Source organism: Antrostomus carolinensis, unplaced genomic scaffold, assembly GCF_000700745.2.
Source record: "Antrostomus carolinensis isolate BGI_N321 unplaced genomic scaffold, ASM70074v2 scaffold7723, whole genome shotgun sequence".
In the NCBI taxonomy this organism is placed as follows: Eukaryota; Metazoa; Chordata; class Aves; order Caprimulgiformes; family Caprimulgidae; genus Antrostomus; species Antrostomus carolinensis.
In genome coordinates, this window is record NW_010303080.1 from 19,786 (window position 1) to 41,381 (window position 21,596).

At 36.3% G+C, this 21,596-nt stretch overlaps 1 protein-coding gene across 1 annotated transcript in view; it reads left to right on the top strand.

Moving 5' to 3' along the window:
* SPECC1L (sperm antigen with calponin homology and coiled-coil domains 1 like) overlaps positions 1 to 21,596 on the top strand; it is a gene marked incomplete at its 3' end in the record, with an annotated part of 37,344 nt that overhangs the window by 10,207 nt on the left and 5,541 nt on the right. Inside the window, exons 4-10 of the mRNA XM_010163971.2 lie at positions 529 to 2,162; positions 3,223 to 3,430; positions 10,198 to 10,271; positions 10,791 to 10,966; positions 12,767 to 12,930; positions 14,585 to 14,676; positions 20,122 to 20,212. Coding sequence (XP_010162273.2) covers positions 529 to 2,162; positions 3,223 to 3,430; positions 10,198 to 10,271; positions 10,791 to 10,966; positions 12,767 to 12,930; positions 14,585 to 14,676; positions 20,122 to 20,212 — 2,439 coding nt within the window. The remainder of the gene's footprint in view (positions 1 to 528; positions 2,163 to 3,222; positions 3,431 to 10,197; positions 10,272 to 10,790; positions 10,967 to 12,766; positions 12,931 to 14,584; positions 14,677 to 20,121; positions 20,213 to 21,596) is intronic.

The window sequence follows — 21,596 nt, forward strand, 5'->3', positions numbered from 1 at the left end:
GGATTCAATAGTGCTTGCAAAGCTGTAAAGCATCTGGAAATAAAGAAGTGATGATCTATCCTCGTCTTTATGAAATGAGATGAAAATACAAAAAACCTTAACTTTCATTTTGGGGAATCATCATGTGTGATTCATCACTAAAAGCCTGCATTCAAATCTACTGAAAAGAGGGACAAATTTGAGCTTGTAGGAATAGCACTGCTGCAGGCTTTGTACAGTTTGTCAGAAGCTGTTGAAGACAGAAAAAAGAAACTTGCAAATGTTAAACTTTAAGGTCTAACTCATTTTCAAAATACCAGTATAGTATAACAATTGTTGAAACATGTATCAATTAAAACATAACTGCCCTGATTAATGATTCAGGTTGTATAAATGTGTACTCTGAATGTATTTTATGTACACATTTAGAGTGTGTTTACCAGTGTGATTCAGAAAATCTACCACTGTATTGCTGATACAAAATCCATAGTCTTCTATTACAGATACTGTATTTTAAATTACTGTTCCTAACTTTCAAAAAACATCTAGGTACAAGTTCCACAACTAAGCGTAGCACTTCATCTGGAAATAAAGAGTCAAGCTCTTCTAGAGAAAGAATACGTGATCGTTCTCGTTTAAGCCAGAGCAAGAAGCTGCCTTTGACTGGTCAGGGGACCAATGATACGGTACTGGCAAAACGCTCCCGTGGTCGCACCAATCCAGAATCGGATATTCGAATGAGCAAGTCCAAATCAGACAATCAAATCAGTGACAAAGCTGCATTGGAAGCAAAGGTGAATGATCTTTTGACATTAGCGAAAACTAAAGATGTGGAAATCTTACATCTGAGAAGTGAACTAAGGGATATGCGTGCTCAGCTGGGACTTAACGAAGATCAACTTGAAGGTGATGAAAAATCTGAAGAAAAAGAGGCCATTGTTGTCCATCAGCCAACTGATGTAGAGTCTACGTTGCTACAGTTACAGGAACAAAACACTGCCATCCGAGAAGAGCTCAACCAGCTGAAGAATGAGAATCGAATGTTAAAAGACAGACTAAATGCATTAGGCTTTTCTTTGGAACAAAGGCTGGACAACTCTGAAAAACTCTTTGGCTATCAGTCTTTGAGTCCAGAGATTACAGCTGGCAACCACAGTGATGGTGGTGGTACTCTGACATCTTCAGTGGAAGGTTCTGCTCCTGGATCAATGGAAGACTTGTTAAGTCAGGATGAAAACACTTTGATGGACAACCAACATAGTAATTCCATGGATAATTTAGACAGTGAGTGCAGCGAAGTTTATCAGCCACTGACATCAAGTGATGATGCCTTAGATGCCCCATCATCTTCAGAGTCTGAAGGCGTACCAAGTATAGAAAGATCTAGGAAGGGAAGCAGTGGCAATGCAAGTGAAGTGTCCGTAGCTTGTCTGACAGAACGGATACATCAGATGGAAGAGAATCAGCACAGTACAGCTGAAGAGCTCCAAGCCACACTTCAAGAGCTTGCAGATTTGCAGCAAATAACACAAGAGCTAAACAGTGAGAATGAAAGACTTGGAGAGGAAAAAGTAATCCTCATGGAATCTTTGTGCCAGCAAAGTGACAAGTTAGAACACTTCAGCCGTCAGATTGAGTATTTTCGGTCCCTTTTAGATGAACACCATATTTCATACGTAATTGATGAAGATATGAAAAGTGGTCGCTACATGGAGTTAGAGCAACGTTATATGGACCTAGCAGAGAACGCTCGGTTTGAGCGAGAGCAGCTGTTAGGTGTTCAGCAGCACTTAAGCAACACTTTGAAGATGGCAGAACAAGACAACAAGGAGGCTCAAGAAATGATAGGGGCGTTAAAAGAACGAAATCACCACATGGAACGGATTATTGAGTCAGAGCAGAAAAGCAAAACAGCGATAGCATCTACCTTAGAGGAGTACAAAGCCACAGTAGCCAGTGACCAGATTGAGATGAACAGGCTGAAAGCTCAGTTAGAGCACGAAAAGCAGAAAGTGGCTGAGTTGTATTCTATACACAACTCTGGAGATAAATCAGATATACAAGATTTGCTGGAGAGTGTCAGGCTGGATAAAGAAAAAGCAGAGACCTTGGCCAGTAGCCTGCAAGAAGAGCTGGCACACACTCGTAATGATGCCAACCGACTGCAAGATGCCATTGCTAAGGTAGTGTCTAAAACAAACTTGTATTTTAATATCCTGTGTACACCATGACCTGATGTTGGTTACTGTAGTTCTTTTAGAAATAAAGGATTAATTATGAGGTTGATTGGATTGCAGTAGTGTTAGGATTGGTTACTTTCTCTTAACCTTTGTTGTGAAAATGACGGAGTCCTTTTTAAAAATTCTATAGATACATTCAGCCACAGGGTAACTGTCATGTTAGTTTGTAAAAATACTGGTATTTAAACTCTGCAACTTATTTCAAGGGCCAAGCTTTACCAGTATTTAAGATACTGTACGAACTTTGTGCTGAAATTGCATGCCTTCTGCAGGAGTTTCAAGGAGTTAATGCCAAACCGGTGGAAGAGGGATGTCACTGAGAATGTACTGGGAGTCAAAGTTTGAAGTGATAACCTAGCTGTTCATGACTTATAGGACTTTTCACAGGTGTTGAGAGAATATTTTGAAGTTCCAGCTTATTCAAGTTGGTTCAATTAACTTAGAATAAACTAATGATAAAGAAAGCAGAAAAGTAGCTTTTTCTCCAATCAAGAAATAACTAATTTGGAGGTAGACAGAGATTTTACCAAATGTAATTTTATTTACTGAATACATATTTTAGTTTTAAATGAAGGGAAAATTATAAGCTTTCAAACAATTATTATTAAATATGGCAAATATACATAGGTTTTTTTACTAATGATCCACCCAGGAGCACCCTGTGTGTTGACTGGTTTTTAGATCAAAATGTGTATTTCTAGTTCTAGAACAGCTATTTTGACTCAGATATAAGTAATTTATCTAGTAAATATGTCTAGTAAATGCATTTATCATAATTTAATATACAAATAAGAGTAATAAAATTTATTCAATTTGGGAATAAAAGTTTAACTCTGGCTTAGGTAAACAGTTGCACTAGAACAATACCTTTTTAAAAGCTTACACTTCTTGTCTCTTACTTTTTTATGGTTGCAGAAATATATTGTAAGTACGGTAGTTACGAAACCAGAAGTGTTTTTAAAATGCAACCAATTTAGTTATGACAAGATATGTTCTTTTTCAGGTTGAAGATGAATACCGAGTGTTCCAAGAAGAAGCCAAGAAACAAATTGAGGATCTCAATGTGACTCTAGAAAAACTTCGGACAGAACTAGATGAAAAAGAGACTGAGAGAAGTGACATGAAAGAAACTATCTTTGAGTTGGAGGATGAAGTAGAGCAGCATCGTGCTGTGAAGCTTCATGACAATCTCATCATATCCGATTTGGAGAGTAAGTGTTACAAGTTTCTCTTGTGAGAGAAATGATAATTTAAGAACAGCTGAAGTAGAACACTGTAATAGTGAAAATATTTTCACTTGTCTTTTGTATGTCTGAATTCAAGTCAGACTGGGCTCTGCAGAACCCTTATACAGCAGGGGAAAAATATCAAGTTAGTGTTGCTTTTCCAGTTCTGGTAGTAATTGGTGTGGGAATAAAAACCTGTGAATTGAGAATAAATATCACATCTGATAATGCTGTTTTCAAGTTGTTTTTCAACTTAGAAGAACATGTAATTACAGACTTAATCATAGTGTACTCCTTGTGTATTTTGGAGACTGGATGATTGATTTAGTGTTTTGATGGGGTTTTTTAAGTATGTTCTCTCTTTCAAGTGCCTAAATATTAGAAGTTACCAGGTAGCTTGAGAATGTTTATAATTCATTATTTCTCCCACCTGAAGAAAGGTGTTTTTATTTGCAAAATAGGTGAATGGAGGCCCTGAAAGTTACAAAAGTTAGAGCTGACTCGACAATATGGATGTATTGTATATCTCTTCCTGTGTAGATTTGCTCAAGTCATGAAACCGATCTGTGAACCTAAAAATTAATCTGACAAACTTCAAGCAAGTTAGAATAAATCTGTTGACTCTTGCCACCGTACAAAAAATGATTGGGACTTATAATGAAATTCATACTTACAATATACTTGTCTAGCTCTCCCTGCCTTAGTTACCTCTCTGATCTCCAAGACCTGCTCAGACATTCACAGGCTGGAATTCTGCAATTAATCTCCATCTAAATAACAACTTGAGCAACTGTACCCTGGCAAGCTGTATTTGGACAGTGCTACATACAGAATTCAAATACCTGCTATTCTTCCATGGTGTACAAAGACTAAACAAGACAGCAAAAAAACCAAAGCATGATCCCTTTTAACAGCAAGGGAAATAATCATAGAAGGGATTTTAAATTGATCTGCTATCAAGAAAAGGTAGTCTCTTAAGCAAGCTAAATTGTTTATTCAACTGAAGCTCAATGTCTTCAGACATGTGGCTGTCAGCTTGGTTTATCTTGAAAGACAATCACTGTTTCTCTTTACAAAATTGCTTTAGGTTTTTATTCTGCATTTTTTTTTCCTCATTCTGTTGCAAAACCAGACTGACATTTGCTTGAGAGCAGGAGCTGAGGCACACAGTCAGTAGCTCTCACTTTGTTCATGAAGTTTGTAACAGAGTCTTAAAAAGGTTGAACGCTTTTTTATTTGCATTGTTTTGTCCGTTAACTGAAATGCATTCATACAGAAAACAGCACCATCATCAAGTAAATATTTAGGTATTTGCCTAGTAATACCTGATTACAAGGCAGCTCTAATTTTTAGATGCTTCTGTTGTGGGGGTACAAAACAGTTGCCAGGTATTTCACTTAAACTGGTAAAAATTCAGGCAGACAAACTTCTACCCGGGAATAGATTTTCAACAGAAATTATGACAGTCTTAGTTACTCATTGCTCTTGAAATAGTTTGGAAAATGTAACTGTACTGGCGAATGACCTGGTGTGATCCTTTAGGGAAGAAATTCGGTATTTTAGTTATAGGCAGGAAGCAGAGTGGCACCTAGTGGCGCTAGAAAAGCATGGCACCCGAAGAATTGTGTAAACTTAAAAACCTATTTTTCTTTGACCACTTTAAAACATTCTTCATTATGGGTTCATAATTAAACCCCATACAGGAGTTTCTTGGTGGTAGCCTGTAAGTAGCGACAGCAAAGAACAGCATCTCGAAAAATCTGGGACTTAGAGGTAGTACATACAACATATACAGGACAGAATTTTAATAATTTGTATTAAAGTGACAGAAAAGTAGATCTTAGTAGTAGTAAGTTATCTTATGCTGACCAGAGTTTTGGTCTGTTCTGGTATTCTGTCAGTCAAATGTATGATGTCTGTATTTTTAGGTGTGGAAAATTTACTGTAGGTTCAGGTATTATAAAGCACTAGTTAGAAGAACGGTGTTTTTTTCAGCCTAAATAACCGTGTGTAATAAAGATCCATAAAGGTTTTCATTAGTGAACTTTTATTTTAGATTTTAAAATATGACACAATCTAACCCACCCCCTAAGGAGAGGATTTTTGCCTAACAGCAAAGTTACTGAGTGAATGAAAGTGATGGCAAGACAACTCAGAAATGCCAAGTGATAAATGATGGAAAATTATTACTTAAAGAATTAATAAAAGAAAGACTTTACAGTTAGGAGAAAGATGCCTCGTAGATGGTGGTGAGTGTTCATTCAATTTAATGGTTAATCAGCACTAAATAGTGCTGCAGGAATGTGAAATGCTCTAGCACTGGTACTTAGGGCAGCTTCATTGTGAGCTTTCCAAACACCAAAAAGAAGGGTAACAAATGTATAATGAAACATTTTTCTCAGTAATCTGAATACTGAACTGTCTTATTTTAGCTGTTAATATATTGTCTGCCTGCAAAAACTGGGATCGCTTTGATGTAGACAGCAGGATGTAAACTGCATTGATTGGAAACATACAGCATGTTCCTGATGTCCATCCAGATGTAGCAGGAACTGTAGTCAGTGGCAGCTGAGCTCCTTACTCCTGGGATGAGGAGTTTTAAGCATAGTGCTTCTGTATTGTACCTGAAAAGTCTATGAAATGTTAAAGCCACCACTCACTAGCGGGCAGAGATGAAGCAAGGTGTCCTCACCATGAGTCTGTGGGTACTGGAGTGAGTGAGGGACTGGGAGAGAGCAGGCATTGCACTAGATGGCGTGTTTCCTCGGGTTTTCATTTCTGACTCCTTTCGGTTTTTCACGTAGCCAAGCTGTCACATCACTCATCTTCAGTGACTAAGGGGAAAAAGGAAACCTATTCTTTCAAGCAGTTAATAAGAGTTTGTGAGGATTTTTTTTCAGAGAACATTGTCTCCTGATTTGCAGAGAATTGATATTTGTAGGTTAGCTTATCAGCTGTCAGGTGTTTCTTCTGAAGCCTGAAAATACCCCTTGCATGTTCACTTAGCACAAGGTACATGTGCTAAACATACCAGTTCTCCTAATCCTTAACTATTTAAATCAATAAATTTTTTGGACAAGGGTAGGGTAGCAAGAAGGTTAATATATCTAATGTTCTTTTATGGAGCTGAGCAGCATTAGTGTTAAATTCTTCTATATCTCATTTTTAAAAGGGTCTTGACAGCAGTTGTGAAATGAATTTTTACTGTACCATATTTAGGCCTTTTCTACCGTAGTGTTGGAAAACTCAATTGGATGCCAGTACTTTCCCCCCCCTGTCCCCTTAACACTGGACCCTTAAAAAATTCAGCTTTCTTGCTGTATAGACCTGTTGTCTGACAGTGGTGAGCTCAAAAGCAAGATTCATATGCAAATCTCCTGACCTTTGGTATATTTGTAACCAGTGTCTCTTCCTCATACAAGGCAGCTATAATTCTTAAATTAACTGTAATGCTGGCTTTATGTAGATGTGATTATACTGAGATAGCCATTTCTATGCTAAAAAATTGAAATGCTATCCTAGTATAAGGCAAACTGATGTAACTAGTACAAAAACTGCAAGAATGCCCGTTGTGGATTTGCCTGTGTCAGGAGTACTTGATTTGGTTTTGCTTTATCAGGAATTGTAATGTCATGTTTTGAAACTGCTATGCACATCTGAATATTGCAAGTCTTTTAAGTCTTTTTTTTTTCCTTTCTTACTTTTTAGGCAAGAATTGCAGATACTGAATACAGTGATACTTTTTCTCTTACAAAATTCAGATGCTATCTTAGTTTCTTCCTCTCACCTCCAGCCCTAGTTATAATGTTTTTCTTTACCATTTGTAGCCTGCATTTCCCATAATTTATTTTTCTACCTTTTAAAGAGCAAGGCCTTGTCAAACTATGATTTAAATCAGTATATTTTGTAAAATTTAGACATAATTGAATCCTGCAGTAAGACACAAGCAGCTTGCTGATTTGCCATTGTTGATTATCCTAGTCATTCATCAGAATGGTGTCCTTGTTCTTCACTTGCCCTAAACCATAGTTTCTTTCCCTTTTATCTCAGTCCTCTTTCTTGTCTATCCTTCTTAAAAGGAGGAGACTGGATAATGGTAGAAGTGCCTGTCCTGCCCTACTGAAAATTGCAGCACATGCAGGTAGAAAGGGTTTGTGTGTGTTAGAGAAGAATTGTGGAGGTTGTGAGGATGCAGGAAGGAAGGATACCAGAAGGCAGCAGTACAGATAATTCCTGTCTCTGTACCTATTTTGACTTCTCGAATTTTCGAGCTGTAATTGGTGACACAATGCAAAGAATGGAGTTCAGGCTCTAAGAGGTGGAGTTGTTTAATTTAGTCTTAATTTTTCACTGTGTTTTGAACCCAGTTGCAGTTTGGTAGTTCGTTTCAAGTTGGTTTTTTTTGTTTTGTTTTTGAAAATCTCTTCGATTGATTGGGGGAGAAGACTGTTTCCAACAACTGCTGTGAAGTGCTCTGTATTGTTTATAGTAACTGCAGAATATTCAGACCATTGTGTTTTACTTCAAAGCATAAATACACTAAAAGTTAATGGTGCATTTCATATCTCACAAAAGCTCAAAACAATGGCATTACACAAGGTTTCACGCTGGATGCATTTATAGTTTCTGGTTTGTGGTTATTTTTGGATGCACTATAGCTTGCTTTTAGTAGTAGAACAAATTTTATTTTTATAAACACATTTTCTTTGAACTGTCTTTAGAAGATAAAATGGTCATCCACTAGATTTTGTTTCAAAATGCTACTGGAAACTCTTTAGGGCATGTTAATTTGCTATCATTTGTGAAAGTTATCTAATTTGCAGTGGGGTTTTTTTAGCATGTGATTAAAGGAAAAAAGGGTGAGGAGGGGGAGCAACTTCTATAACTGTGACCTAAAACTGGCATCCTAGTGCTGATATTAGCTCAAACAAGTGTATACAGAGACAAGCTAAAAATTGGAGGGCTTTGCTTAAATATCACGTTAGCATGAGATTTGAGTGGCCCACTCTGTTAGGCTTATCTTCAAAGCTTAATGATTGGTCAGATGCATCTTGAAATGTGCAGTCTTATAAGGAGGAGATAAATACAGAAATATCTGTCTAATTTTAGTGTTTCAGCTTTTCCAAGCCTGAAAGGTTATCATGTTTTCAGGCCAGCTGAGGTTTGTATCATTCTTGTAAAGAAATTGACTGTGTCATTAAAGTCTCTGTACTTGGAACTGTTGAGGCAAAACTCAAGAATTTCTTCTGATAAAGAAACCAAAAGGAATTCCATGATTGGAAAATTGAAATGTTCTTATGAGCATAGTTGAAGCTCATCAGCATAAATCACCTTAAATCTGTTCTTAGTCTTTATTACATCTGATTTAAACATTTTTGAAATGCTTACTATTTTCCATGTAGCCTGCCATAGCCTCATTTTTATTAAGAAAAGCCTGTTGACAAAAGACCAGGAGTACCGAAGATGTAGGCTTATTTGAGAGGATGTTAGTAGGTATTGGCAGAACAAATGATTTTGAATAAACTCTGGTTTAATGGTTTTCCTGAGACCTGATACCCAAATAAAAGCACTGGAAAGTTTTTTCATGTTAGAAAATGAGAGCCACAAACCTTTGCTGTATCAATCTGTTTTTACGAGCATATATCTGTACACCTGTCTTCTGATAATTTAAACATCTATTATGCAGTTCCATAGATTTTTGCCAAGGTTTTGTATTTTGAACAGCCTAAATTTATTAGACACCTTCAATCTTTTTGTGGAAAGAGCATCGCTAATATACGGTAAAAATATTTGTTTCAAGCAGATTTTGGAATAATGAACCTGAACAAAAACTGCATTGAGTCAGCTGACCCATCATTTTTACCGTTTGGAAATAGCTACACGATGCTGTAGAAATAAAACATCCTAGAATCCAAAGATGCTAGGATATGACAAACTAATTCAGTGAAGTGACAAACTAATTTGAAATTTATGCTGTGTTCTTCTTCTTTAGTTGCTTAGTTGTAAGAATGGAGTAGTCAGTCACATTGTCTTTGGTATTGAATAAAGTAGCAAATGAATAATAATTGCAGTAGCCAGTCTGTCAGACGCCGCGTGAGGAGCTGGTGGTGATCAAGCTGCATACCCTTTTGTATCACTGCTGACAGATTTAGGGGACCATCTCTTTCAAAACATGATCTCATAGACTGTTTGTCTATTTGCTGTAGATATAGCTTGTTTCAGCTTCAAATAGTAGCTTGACAGACTAGAATGTGAGATTCTTGAGGACATGAGTAGAATTTTATCCCTGTTGAAGGCATGGCCGTGAATGTTATGTCAGCTGCTTTGTGGCACGGAGTAAATAGTAAATCGAAAGGCTTTGTGTAGCTGCAGCATACATTTGAAGAGGGAAAAACCCTAGACATCCATGTTTTTAGGATCCTTCCCTGTTAAATTACCTACCTTGTTTATTTACTCTGTTATCGTTTTGTCATTTTAATATTGTGAAGGGTAGAGAGGAGACTGAGATTTGTACAAGAATTTAGTTTGCTTTGTGCTGTTCTCCTCTCCAGTCAGGGAAGTATGTACCTATTGACTTTTTCTGTTAAGGTATTTCTGCTCATACTGTTTTTCTCCAGATGGCTTTAGTTATAACAGTGTATTCTCTGAGGAATTTTAAAAAAATATTTGCAGGTTGTTTCAATTACTCTTTTTTAAGTAAAGAGATCCCCAAGATCTTACAGAGAATGTGATTCTTTTTTTTTTTCCCCCAGATACAGTTAAAAAACTTCAGGACCAAAAGCATGACATGGAAAGAGAGATAAAGAATCTTCACAGGAGACTCCGGGTAGGTTAAAACCTAAAAGCTCAGTAAATTGTAAACTTGGAATGTCATAAGAACTGCATGTGAAATTGTGAAAAAATATATGATTAGATGCAATACCATTAAAAGAATTATTTCTGAGAGATAGGTATCATATGGGAATATATTTATTAACCTACAGACAGTAAAGAATTAAACTCTGAAAAATTCTCAGTGCCACAGATATGGTGTTGGGCTTTGAGGAAATGTTCCTATGTCTTCTGATGCATAGTTTAATTTTATTTTTTTCCCCTCCACTTTGAGCATTTTCTTTGTTTCTCGAAAAGAAATTAATGACCTTGGAAGTCTAGTTATTTCCTGCAAAACTTCTTAAATTTAACTTGTAAGTTAGGTTGTGCCTATGTCAGTGATGAGTGCCTTTATCATTTCTGTAAATTGTTTCCTGTAACAGTGTAGGAAAACTATTAATAATAAGGATAACTTTTATTTTTAACTTCAAAATTCTTGCTGCTGCTTTGAATTTAAAGTTTTATTTATTTACAGGAGGAGTCAGCAGAATGGCGTCAGTTCCAGGCTGATCTACAGACTGCAGTTGTTATAGCAAATGATATAAAGTCTGAGGCCCAGGAAGAGATAGGAGACCTGAAGCGTAGATTACATGAAGCTCAGGAGAAAAATGAGAAGCTAACTAAAGAGTTGGAGGAAATAAAGTCACGCAAGTATGGAAAAGACAACAGGGATATTGTCTCTTTTGTAGGGAGGGTACAATTTTGAAAGTCCAGTATCTTAATTCTTATTGAGACTCTGGAAGTTTGTAATCCTCTCACTGTGAGGACCTGTATTTCAACAAGCTGCTTTACGCAGACTTTCAGGGGTCGAAATAGGTAAACTTTTAAGAACAATGTTTGTTTCTTTATCCTGTATCGTTAATCCATCCAAGAATATCCAGATGGACACTTTTGCAAAACCAGGTTAAGTGGAGGATTTTTCCTATTTAACAATGGGACACTATTTAACATCACTCAGTGTAAAAACAAGCAGTGTTGGCTTTTCTGTACCAACATTAATACCTCTTATTAGCAGCCACTGCTTTCAGTATGTAAAAATACAGATGGATTTTTACCCAAGAAGAAACTTTTGACTAGTTCTGCATATGTCTTGTACTGTATTCTTTCCACTGATAGTTGTTTCAGAGAATAATTAGAGATGCTTTGGGTATAAAAACGTTTTTAATAAAAACAGTTCAAACTGTGATGTATTGTGGCTTGAATTAGGTGCTACAGTTATTTAGAAGCTGAGTAATTTGTCTTTCAAAAGTATTAAAGTCCTCAAATCCATAGAATAGGGACATCTTGGACAGCATCATTTGAATCTGACTACATTGTCTCTAGGAATTGAATACCTATATAGCTTACAATTACTGTAATAATGTTTGTGCTGTATATATGTTAAATGCTTTTTTTCCCCACGTGGATGGATGTTTTACAGGATACATGACACTTCACCTAGCAGCCAGTAGGATATGAGATAATACAAGCTATGAAAGTTGGGAAAAAAGCTGGTGGTAGGGAGAGCAGAGTGGTTATACTGAAAATGGAGAGTTATCTGGATGGATGAGTGTTTGGTGTAAAGTGTCTTATGTGAAGTAAGATCACTAAATAAATAACATGAACAATTCTTACTAATACATTTCAGCCAGAATTGTAATTGTTCAATTACTGCTTGCAAGTGAACCTTTGAGGTTACAGGTGCACTTTTGAAGGTAGAATTGGCTTGCTGATTCCGGTCAGTGTATTTATTATTAATGTATACACAAGCATTTTTTACCATTTGATTCACTGCAGATGAGGAACAAAGAGGCAACTGAATCAGATTCCTTGGCAGTGCTGTAGCTACTGTATTGGATGGAAGGTGGTAGGGAAGTCTTTTATGGCACCTGAAGCAACAATCAGTCAATGTTTGTTATTACAGACTGTAGAAAATAGGTTGCTTCAAACAGTTCCTGTCTTGTGAGTGACACTGAATGCAATAACCACCATAAATATTCTGTACTAAAAATCTGTTTTTTTAAACTAATTCATATGCTGCCTAAAGATATATGCCAGAAATGTATTCTTACCTCCTTAGTGTTCATTTAAATTGTTTTCTGTTTGTGCCTACTGAACAACTTTCCTCTGAGCTGATTATTTTAATGTGAAATGAGGAAATCCTTAAGGATCAGTTTTTCCTATCAATATGTACGTTTGTGTGTTTGAGAGAGGAGCAGAAATTAAGCCTTAAGTCAAGTATTGATTTTGATAGACTTTTTCTGTGGTGCTTGAGCTCTCTTGCTGACAAATAGTAAGAACTTACAGTGATAATTAAAGTTGATAATCTATTTCTAAGTTACAGTGGAAAGAAAACTAGGTTAATGTAGTGACTGATTTGGACCATAGATTTTAATATGGCTTCAAATTTTTGTTGATTTTTTTAACACTTTGCCATGTTAAAATGTTTTTCAAATGCCTAAATGATTTCAGGCAGGAAGAGGAACGCGGTCGAGTGTACAATTACATGAATGCTGTAGAGAGAGATTTGGCAGCTCTGAGACAAGGAATGGGCCTGAGTCGCAGATCATCCACCTCCTCAGAGCCAACTCCTACTGTAAAAACACTCATCAAGTCATTTGACAGTGCCTCCCAAGGTAATTATTTTTGACCAGTGTAGTAGCTGTACAAAGTGAACGATTTTGCATACGTTGACATGGACACTGCTAATGGCTTAGCTAATTCATAGGTAAGTTGTTTTATTTTACTGTCATGACCTGTAAGTGATGGCTGAAACAAACCAGCCTGAAGTAGATTGCACAACAGATTGTTCACTGCAGTTAAGTGCAAGCATCTTTTTTTGTCTTGTCTTTATTTTTTCTTTACTGTTGCATTGCTGATGACTCATATGCTAGAAGCTTTGATTCAGTGCTCCTGTATTAGAAATACATAAACACATATTACACGCATAATTATAGCTGGAAGCACAGCTGATTTCAGCTTTACTATTAAAATGTGAATTTAATGTGCCAAATTAAGCATTCTAAAAACCATATAATAGCTAGAGCTGAGTTTATTTTAATAACTACCATTCTTATAGTCAAAGTGCTGATGAAAGTTAAAAATAAGGTCAAACCAGTATCACCTATTGAAAGATACAGGGACTATTTTCTCAAATGAAAGCAATGTCACGGTTGAGACAATGGACTTTACTGTAATTCTCTGACTGTGGGAACAGGTGCTGTTGTCCTTCTCTATAGATGAGCAGAATAAGGAAACCAAATAATTATCCCAAAATGAGAAACACTTGTGTTTTAGCTTTGACTGCATGTGGGACCTTGAATGGATTAAAGTATTTCCCTCATCAAAGCCTTTTGGCTTTGAATTTCATTTATAATAATGTCACTGTAAGTCTCTGATGTAAAAACCTTGGCTGGAAGCAGACTATACTACCAGAGAGACTTACAGTACTGTACTGTGCATGACAAATCTATTTTGAATTGCTGATAACCAGAAAATTTGTTAAGGTATAGAAGCATCTCTGATTCTGTAAATGGTTTTATTTACATGTTTCTCTTTGTTCATAGGTATTTATAGATTTTTATTTTCCTAGTGTTAATTCAGAAGATTTGTAATCTGTTACTGGATAAAGGTGCTTTCTTGCCAGAGTTAGTTTGGTAAAATGATAAATCACCCCTCCCTTCTTTTTAATCTTTTATTTCAAGTTGCTATCTGCCTTCTTCCTCAGCATTCATGTCTCATCATGCTGTTAAATAATCAGGTGGCTGATTCACCAATACAATATTTGTCTGGTTTTGTGCATTTCCAAACATGTTATTTAATCCCAAAATTTCAGGAACTATCTTTACCTATATAATATGTAGCTCCTGTGGACTTTGATTGGAAACTATAAAGGAGAAGCAGGTGATATAAGTTATTTTTCTTGTCTTACTGGCAGACCCAGGAGCATGCTACCATCTCTTTAATTATCTGGAGATCAGAGAACTAATAATGCCATCATTTGCATCTGCCAGGGTAATAGCATCCTACACCTTAGCCACGTCCACCCCCAGTAAACTTAAGTTTTTACCATAGATGATAGATTCAAGACAGACAATGAAAGTAATTACAGAGGAGTAAACGTGTAGGCATACTTTTAAATTATTTTGCAGTCAGTTAGTAATTGAAATTCTGAAAGATGTTATCTGGTCTAACTAGTAATGTAAAGTACAAGGAGAGAGTTTGCTGTAACAGCCAGCCTCCTGTTTCACTGCAATGCTCACAATGGCTTCCTTTCTGCGTTTCTTCTAGTTCCAAGCCCTGCTGCTGCCGCAATTCCTCGCACTCCCCTGAGCCCAAGTCCCATGAAAACTCCCCCGGCTGCTGCTGTATCCCCTATGCAGGTAGGTCTTTTATGACTGCACTTAATCCCTCTTTGTAAAGAAGAGCATGTGAAACTACAGGTGGTAATATACAAATATTGACTGACTTTGTGGGGAAATAATGATAAAATGGTGCCTCAAGTAAGTAATTACTAAATTGTTCAGTCTAACAGAAGAGTCTCTCACTGAGAACCATGCAGTAAATACAAAATTTGGCATAATTAGGAAGTTCTTCTTATGTATTCCCAACCCTTACTATTCCTGTGCTACTGAGAAGTATGGGAGGAAAACTTTGTTTGCATTCCTTAGTTTTAGAGTTGCTGTTTGTCAGTTCTTAGTCCCGTGCCTGGCATGGAAACGGCAGTAATCCCCTCTGGGCAACAGACTGGGATCTCTACAGAATCTGTCAGCCATCATCAGTATAAATGTGCAATACAAGGACATGTTGCTTGGGCTTTTGATATCAGACCTGACCAGAGAGAAATGAAATAGTTGTGAATTGGTTACCTGTGTTCACTTGGTACTGACTGAGAGTTTGGCCACTTGCTGATTGTACTGTGTATTTTGTTCTGTCCTCTCTGAGGCCTTGTGCATTTGTTCAGCTGCTGCAGGAGCCCAGGTACACGAAGATTGCATCATCGGTACCCTAATACTCAGCTGTATAGGTCACTGTTGGTTTTATTATCTCACTAGCTGCGTTAAGTGAGATTTTGGCAATAGCCAACAAGTTTAAGGACAAAGCAGATGGGACCAGATTCGCAAATAAAAATCAAAGAATGTACTATATGTTTTACTCCTTTAATGTCAGTAAATCTCCTATTGCCTTCAAGATGCTACTAACTAGAAGTATCAAAACTTGATTTTTGTACTGCAGGTCAGCATAATGTTTTGGTAATAAATCCTCTCCTTGTGAATTGAAGAATCTATATCCGTGTTGGCCTTTAGTGATTTAGGAACAATTCCTGGAACAGACTGACTGTTCTCATGTGCTCAGACTAGTGCAGTTTTATTCATTTAAGTGTGGATTTCATAAAACAGCAGAAGCTCTCATAAAAAGCATTTAATTATTACTCTTTGCTTTGAGGCTATTTCCTGTGGCTCAGTCACTCTTGACAGCAGTTTTCTAAAGCAGTTAAATGTGACAAGTTCTCCGACAGATGCTTTGTTCCTATTGATCTGTCTTTATATTTCTGTTTATTTCTGTGCTCTTGTAGGAAGAGACACACTTAATCTCATGTTCTCAAAGGCTAGACCAGAGCTTTGGCAGACAGAAGACTTTTTGACAAAGCCTAAGGCTTATTTCACTTTATTTACCTGTAAATTAACCATGAACCAAAGTAATATCTTACAGTACTGCAAACCTGCTCAGGTTTACAGCCCTTGTTTTGATGTTCTCAATCTGCCTCAATTACTTGAATTTTGAATTCTGTTTCTGGTATAGAACCAAGTCATTAATGGTTGGATATGCATTAGTGGCAAACATTGCCTGAAAAACAAAGGGGAGGGCGTATAAATGAAAACAGCTTCTGTTGGCTTTTTGAAGATAGGTGGTTTTCTTGAAAGTATTTGTAATTATCCAGAAGACAACTGGGTTTTGTGGCCTTGATTATGTAAATTGCATTTCAAGGATATTTTCTGTTCAAGAGAGAAGGGGTTCGGGTTCAAAACCAAGTTTCATCATATTTTCCTTTTCTTTATTACCTTGTTTTCTACTGTTGTCTTGTGCAATTTTTGTGTATTTTTTTGTCTGTGGGTTTTTGCTTTCTTGCAATTGAAAAGCAGGACTTTAATAAGTAGTCACTATGTGAGTTGATTTATCTACTCCCATATTATAGAAGTCACCCGCGGTTTAAGATCTTGAGTAAGGGTGGAAGGGTTGATCTCTGTATGGGTGTTGCAGTGCTTATTAACATCAATTCTCAGTTGCTCTTAAATGCTATCACAGGGGAAATATTTACATGGGCACCTACTGATAAACTAGCACTACTTCAATATTATGATAAGATGGATTGGTTGCAAAAAAGATTCTCCAAGTACAGATGCATCAACATGTGCCCTCTCTGAATTATGTGTGTCACTTCAGTTTTGTGTTGGACTGTGCTATGAATTTCCTCAGTCTTGGAGGGTTTTTGTTTGCTTTGTTTGTTTTTTCTTTACAGTATCTATAAGGAGATACATTCTTGGATATATTTTTGCAACTGAAAACAAACAAATAAAACCCTTTCTGGCTTCAGGTCCAAGCCTGCAGTGGGACATAGCTGTTATTTACCGTAGCGCTTAGCAATACTGCAAAACAATTTAGGAAGAGAGGTATGAAGAGAATGCTCTTCAGAATGTAAAAACAGCCCTGCTGGGTTAGCCCAGAGCTCAGCTGGTCTGGTATGCCACTGAGACTGACCAAAGCAGTTGCTGAGGGAGGAATATAAGGACAAGGAAGCATATCTACGGCTTTCCCCGGGTACTTACTTTTCCCGTTTCATAGCTGGAGAACTCTCTGAAGTAGATGTGGTTTCAGATTCACTGGTCAACACTGAATGTCCTGCTTTGCTTTGAGCTTATAAGCTTTCAGGCTCCAAGCAATTCAGCATCAAAGACTTCCATATCTTAACTACTTAATATGTGAAGAATTGTGTGTGTTTTGAAATTACCATGTGTAGGTGCTTTGGCGTGAAGTTCTTCATTGTAGTACGTACTGAAGTGCAAAGTAATCAGGAATAGATACCTGGTAGTGGTTGAAGGTCATGTTTACTTCCGTAGCCAACAAGAGTTGCAAGGATAGAGTCAGCGGCAAAATATTTGGAGTTTAAGAGATTATTTCATGCTGCCATAGTTCTCCCTCAATTTTGAAGTGTGAGGTGTTTGTCCCCTTTTACTTTTATTTCTCTCACCCATGTACTGGTTCCTCTTCTGGATTTGTTATTCATCATACAAAAGAAAAAAAAAGGTAGATACCAGAAACTTTATTTTCAAATTGGGAATGGATGTGAGAAAGTAACTGCTGTAAAGTAAAGTAGGCATCTTTAACTTTACCTGTCACTGTAATTATGTTATAGAGAGTCCACTACATAAAAAGATGTTATTTAAGCCCATGAACAATTTTCTTTATACACCCCATCAAAAGTAGTCCTGAAAATTTCCAGCATTTTCTTCTGCTAGACCTCAATGTAGGATGAGTAAGAGGATCACGGATTGCAAAGCATCTTCAGTGATTTCTGTCCCATTAGTCGCCTCCATGAACAGCCTCAAACACACGTGATTCCTCTGAACTTTTGATCATTTAATTTAGTATTGAGGAGTTTGAACACTAGTGTAAAGGACAAATGGTGTTTACAGTTAAGTGAGCTTTAGAATGTATTTCTACTTGAAGAAAAAAAGGTATTTATAAAGGAATTGATAGGATACATATGTGTTTGATGGCACATCAGATGTGGTTTGTTTTGTAAGTGAGATGAGGATTGGTTCCTTTTCCTCTAATTTGCTGTGTATTAGTCACTATGTTACTCCTGGTAATAGTCATATATGTAATAAGGAACTAGCAACGGTGAAGGTGAGCCCTGTCTGCAGTGTCAACAAGAGCAAAAAGACAAACAGTTCATTTTATAACAAGGAGACTCAAGACCAGTACACAGCCAGTTATCAGTTGCGTAATACAACCACTTTCTGACAGTATCCATAAAGGATGTTTGTTTTTAAGTGATACCCAGAAGCTGGGGAAGTGATAAAGGTTTGTGGTTATCTAGCACTGCGCCTGCTCTGTACATACCTTTGTTTCCTGACTGAAGTTCTGTACCACGCTGTCTTTGTAATGACATTCCCAAAGCTGGACAAAAAATGAAATGTTTCTTTTAACCTTATTATCTAACTTTATTATAATGGTTTCCTTTTTTGAGGGGAGGTTCTCACTTTGATAGAGTCTTTGTCCTTTATTTAAAAAAAAAATAAAAAAAAATAATCCTGAGTGGGTGATGTTAATGCAAGTTTGAAATACCAGCTCTTAGGAGAAGCTGTTGTAGGCACTTCTGGGCATGTCACTTTCATCTGCACATTTAAAGGAACAATCTTTGTAGTGTACATGCAAGACTTTTGATATATAAAGAGATTAAATTCTTCATGCTATATTTTGGAGCAAGATTCTTAGATACTTGGCAGTTGTTTTGTCCATTTGATTTCTAGCACAAAAGCATAACTCTAGTTTTACTCTCAATCATGAATAACCAACCCTGTAATCCTGCCTGTGCTACAGGGTGCTCCAAAGTATATACTGTTGACTTTTTTTAATCACAATTTTGGATTTGTCTGTCTACCCTACATGATTTAGCATGAGAAACATCTGACCTTTATTATCTTATGAAGATAAAGCTCATTTAACCTTCTCATCTAATCTTGGGCCAGACGGAGAGCTGAAAGAGTTTTCAGGATAAACACATTACTGGACTGATGATGATTAAATATAGGAATCTCATAGAAATGACAGGGGGAATAAAGAATATACTATAGACTCTTTGAAATTATTAATTTAAAAACAAATAATTGTGGATGGTCTTCCCTGAGTCTTCAGCAACTGAGTATGAGTTTCAGTATCAGAGTAATTATTGCATTGTACAGTTAATTTGTGTGATACTAAAATCCTTATTTCAGTGCTATCCAGTGGTTAGTTATTGTGTACAACACATCTGTGATCATGTACTTACACTGCAAGGAGCTAGAAGCCATTCATTGCTAAATATGTTACATAAAACTTGAAAGAATTCATTTCATAGCTATTTTAGAGCAGAACAGAAATTAAGATGGCCTTGGAAAGAAAAAAATATATTTGTATTTTGTAATGTATTTAATAAATACTTAACAAAATGTCCCTCTTCAGTTTTTCACAGAGCATCTCAGTTAAATAGGTAGTAACAAAAGCTGTTGACATTCTGAATAAAAAAATACTTTTTTCAGTAGGCTTTTTCTTAGCAAAGGGTAGTTTGTGTCACCACACCCCATACACCATTATCCTGACTTTCCAGGTAGAACCACAAAGCTGCAAAGGCATATGTTAATGACACAAAGCAAGCACTAAAGTCTTGACTATGTATAGGAGGTTGTATTAGTTGAAATAAACACATCAAGTTTAACCAGAACAGGTTTATACAAACAAAGTATAAATGGAGGTGAAAATTAATACAAAAACTACAAGAGAATTCACAACCTTCATTTGCAACATTGGTTTGAGGAACAGGTTTATGTTTAAATAAATAAATGTTATAATATCAATGCATAGTGTGTGTGTATATACACTCAGATTGGCAAAAGCAGCTGGTAAAGAGGACACACCCTTTTCACTAAGTATTTTAAAAGGTTCATTTTTTTACTTCTTCTAAATCAATAATAATGTAATATCTGAGTTTGTAAAACCAATTCAACAATTCCATATTTGTTTTTTATCTTCAGATTATGTTTGACACAAGTATTTTTCCATTTCAGAGGCATTCTATAAGTGGACCAATCTCAGCTTCAAAACCCCTTGCTACACTGACAGACAAAAGGCCAAGCTATGCTGAAATCCCTGTTCAAGGTATTGACTCAAATTCATTTCAACTTTGTTTTTAGCAATGCTATTAATACAGTTTTTGTATTTTGTATTGTTTACTATCCAAAGTATTATCATATTATATACTTTTTATTGCCATAATATTTTCATAGAATTAGAGAATATTTCGAGTTCAATTTATTACTTGTGTTTCATCACACATGGTGGCATATCCTAAAGATATTTTTCATTTTCAACAAAACCATGATTGCATCCTGTTAAGGGCATTATTGTGACAGCTTTTAATGCATGCGTGAACTGAGATCACTTGCAAAATCAAGATTTCAGGGCCATGTCTTGCAACTGTCTTCTGCATAATAAAAATAAACACCTCTGGGGTTACATTATGTACAGTGTGGTTGATTTTATTTTTTTCTCCCAAAATGAAACAAGGATAGTGGTTGGCAATGCATTGCATATGAATAACAAATATAAACTTACTAAATATTGAATCTTTAGGATCCAGATGAAAAACTTCAGTGGAATTAAATTGTGTTGATTTTTCTGTCTCCCAATATTTCCCTGTCCTGTGAACTTTGCTTTGTCTCCAAAACACTGTTCACAATGTGCTCTTCCTGCGAGAATGAATGGCTATCATGTGTTGGGTGTAGCTCTCTGATTTATGCCTGCTTTAGGGGTTTTTTTTTTTTTTGGTAGATTTTCTCAAGATAATCCCCATATGACTCCAGGCTGAATATTTCCTCTCAATTTGGTATTCCTGAGGTCTGATGCTTTCTAAAGGGTTGGTTTGTTTGGGTTTTTGTTTTTGTAGCACTTCATAATAGTCTGTATGTGCCAGATTTCCTTCTTGCTTTTCTTGAATGCATATTGAGGTTATTTGTACAATGCAGCTGGAGTTTTAATTTTAGAAACTTTGATATTTTTTAGGAATATTTAAATGCCTTTCCAAGAAGATAGTTCAGGATTCTTTAATTGTTACAGAGTTCATGGGTAGACAGAAGCTTAAACACAAAATGAATGGCATGCTTTATATAGTTTTTCTGTTTCCATTAGTCAGTCAATGCAGGAGCAGGACTGCATTCCGACAGAGACTCTGCCAGACAGAATTCCTGTTTACAACTGCATATATATTTAAAGTATCTTTGTAGCAATGCTTGTTTCTTATGTCACGTTTTCAACTAACAAATGGGTTTTCATTTTTTTATTCATATTCTTCATTTTCATGTTTTTCTGTATTCAAATTACTGCCTTCTAAGTGTTTCTACATAGGAGTATGTAAACCTTTTGTTTACAGTCTAAAGGTTTCATTTGTAAGACTATTTCAATAATAGGAAATAGTTTTGATTTGATGCTACAGAAAAAGAATTTTGTTGTAGTTTGATTTTACTCATTGACAGTAACCAGAAGT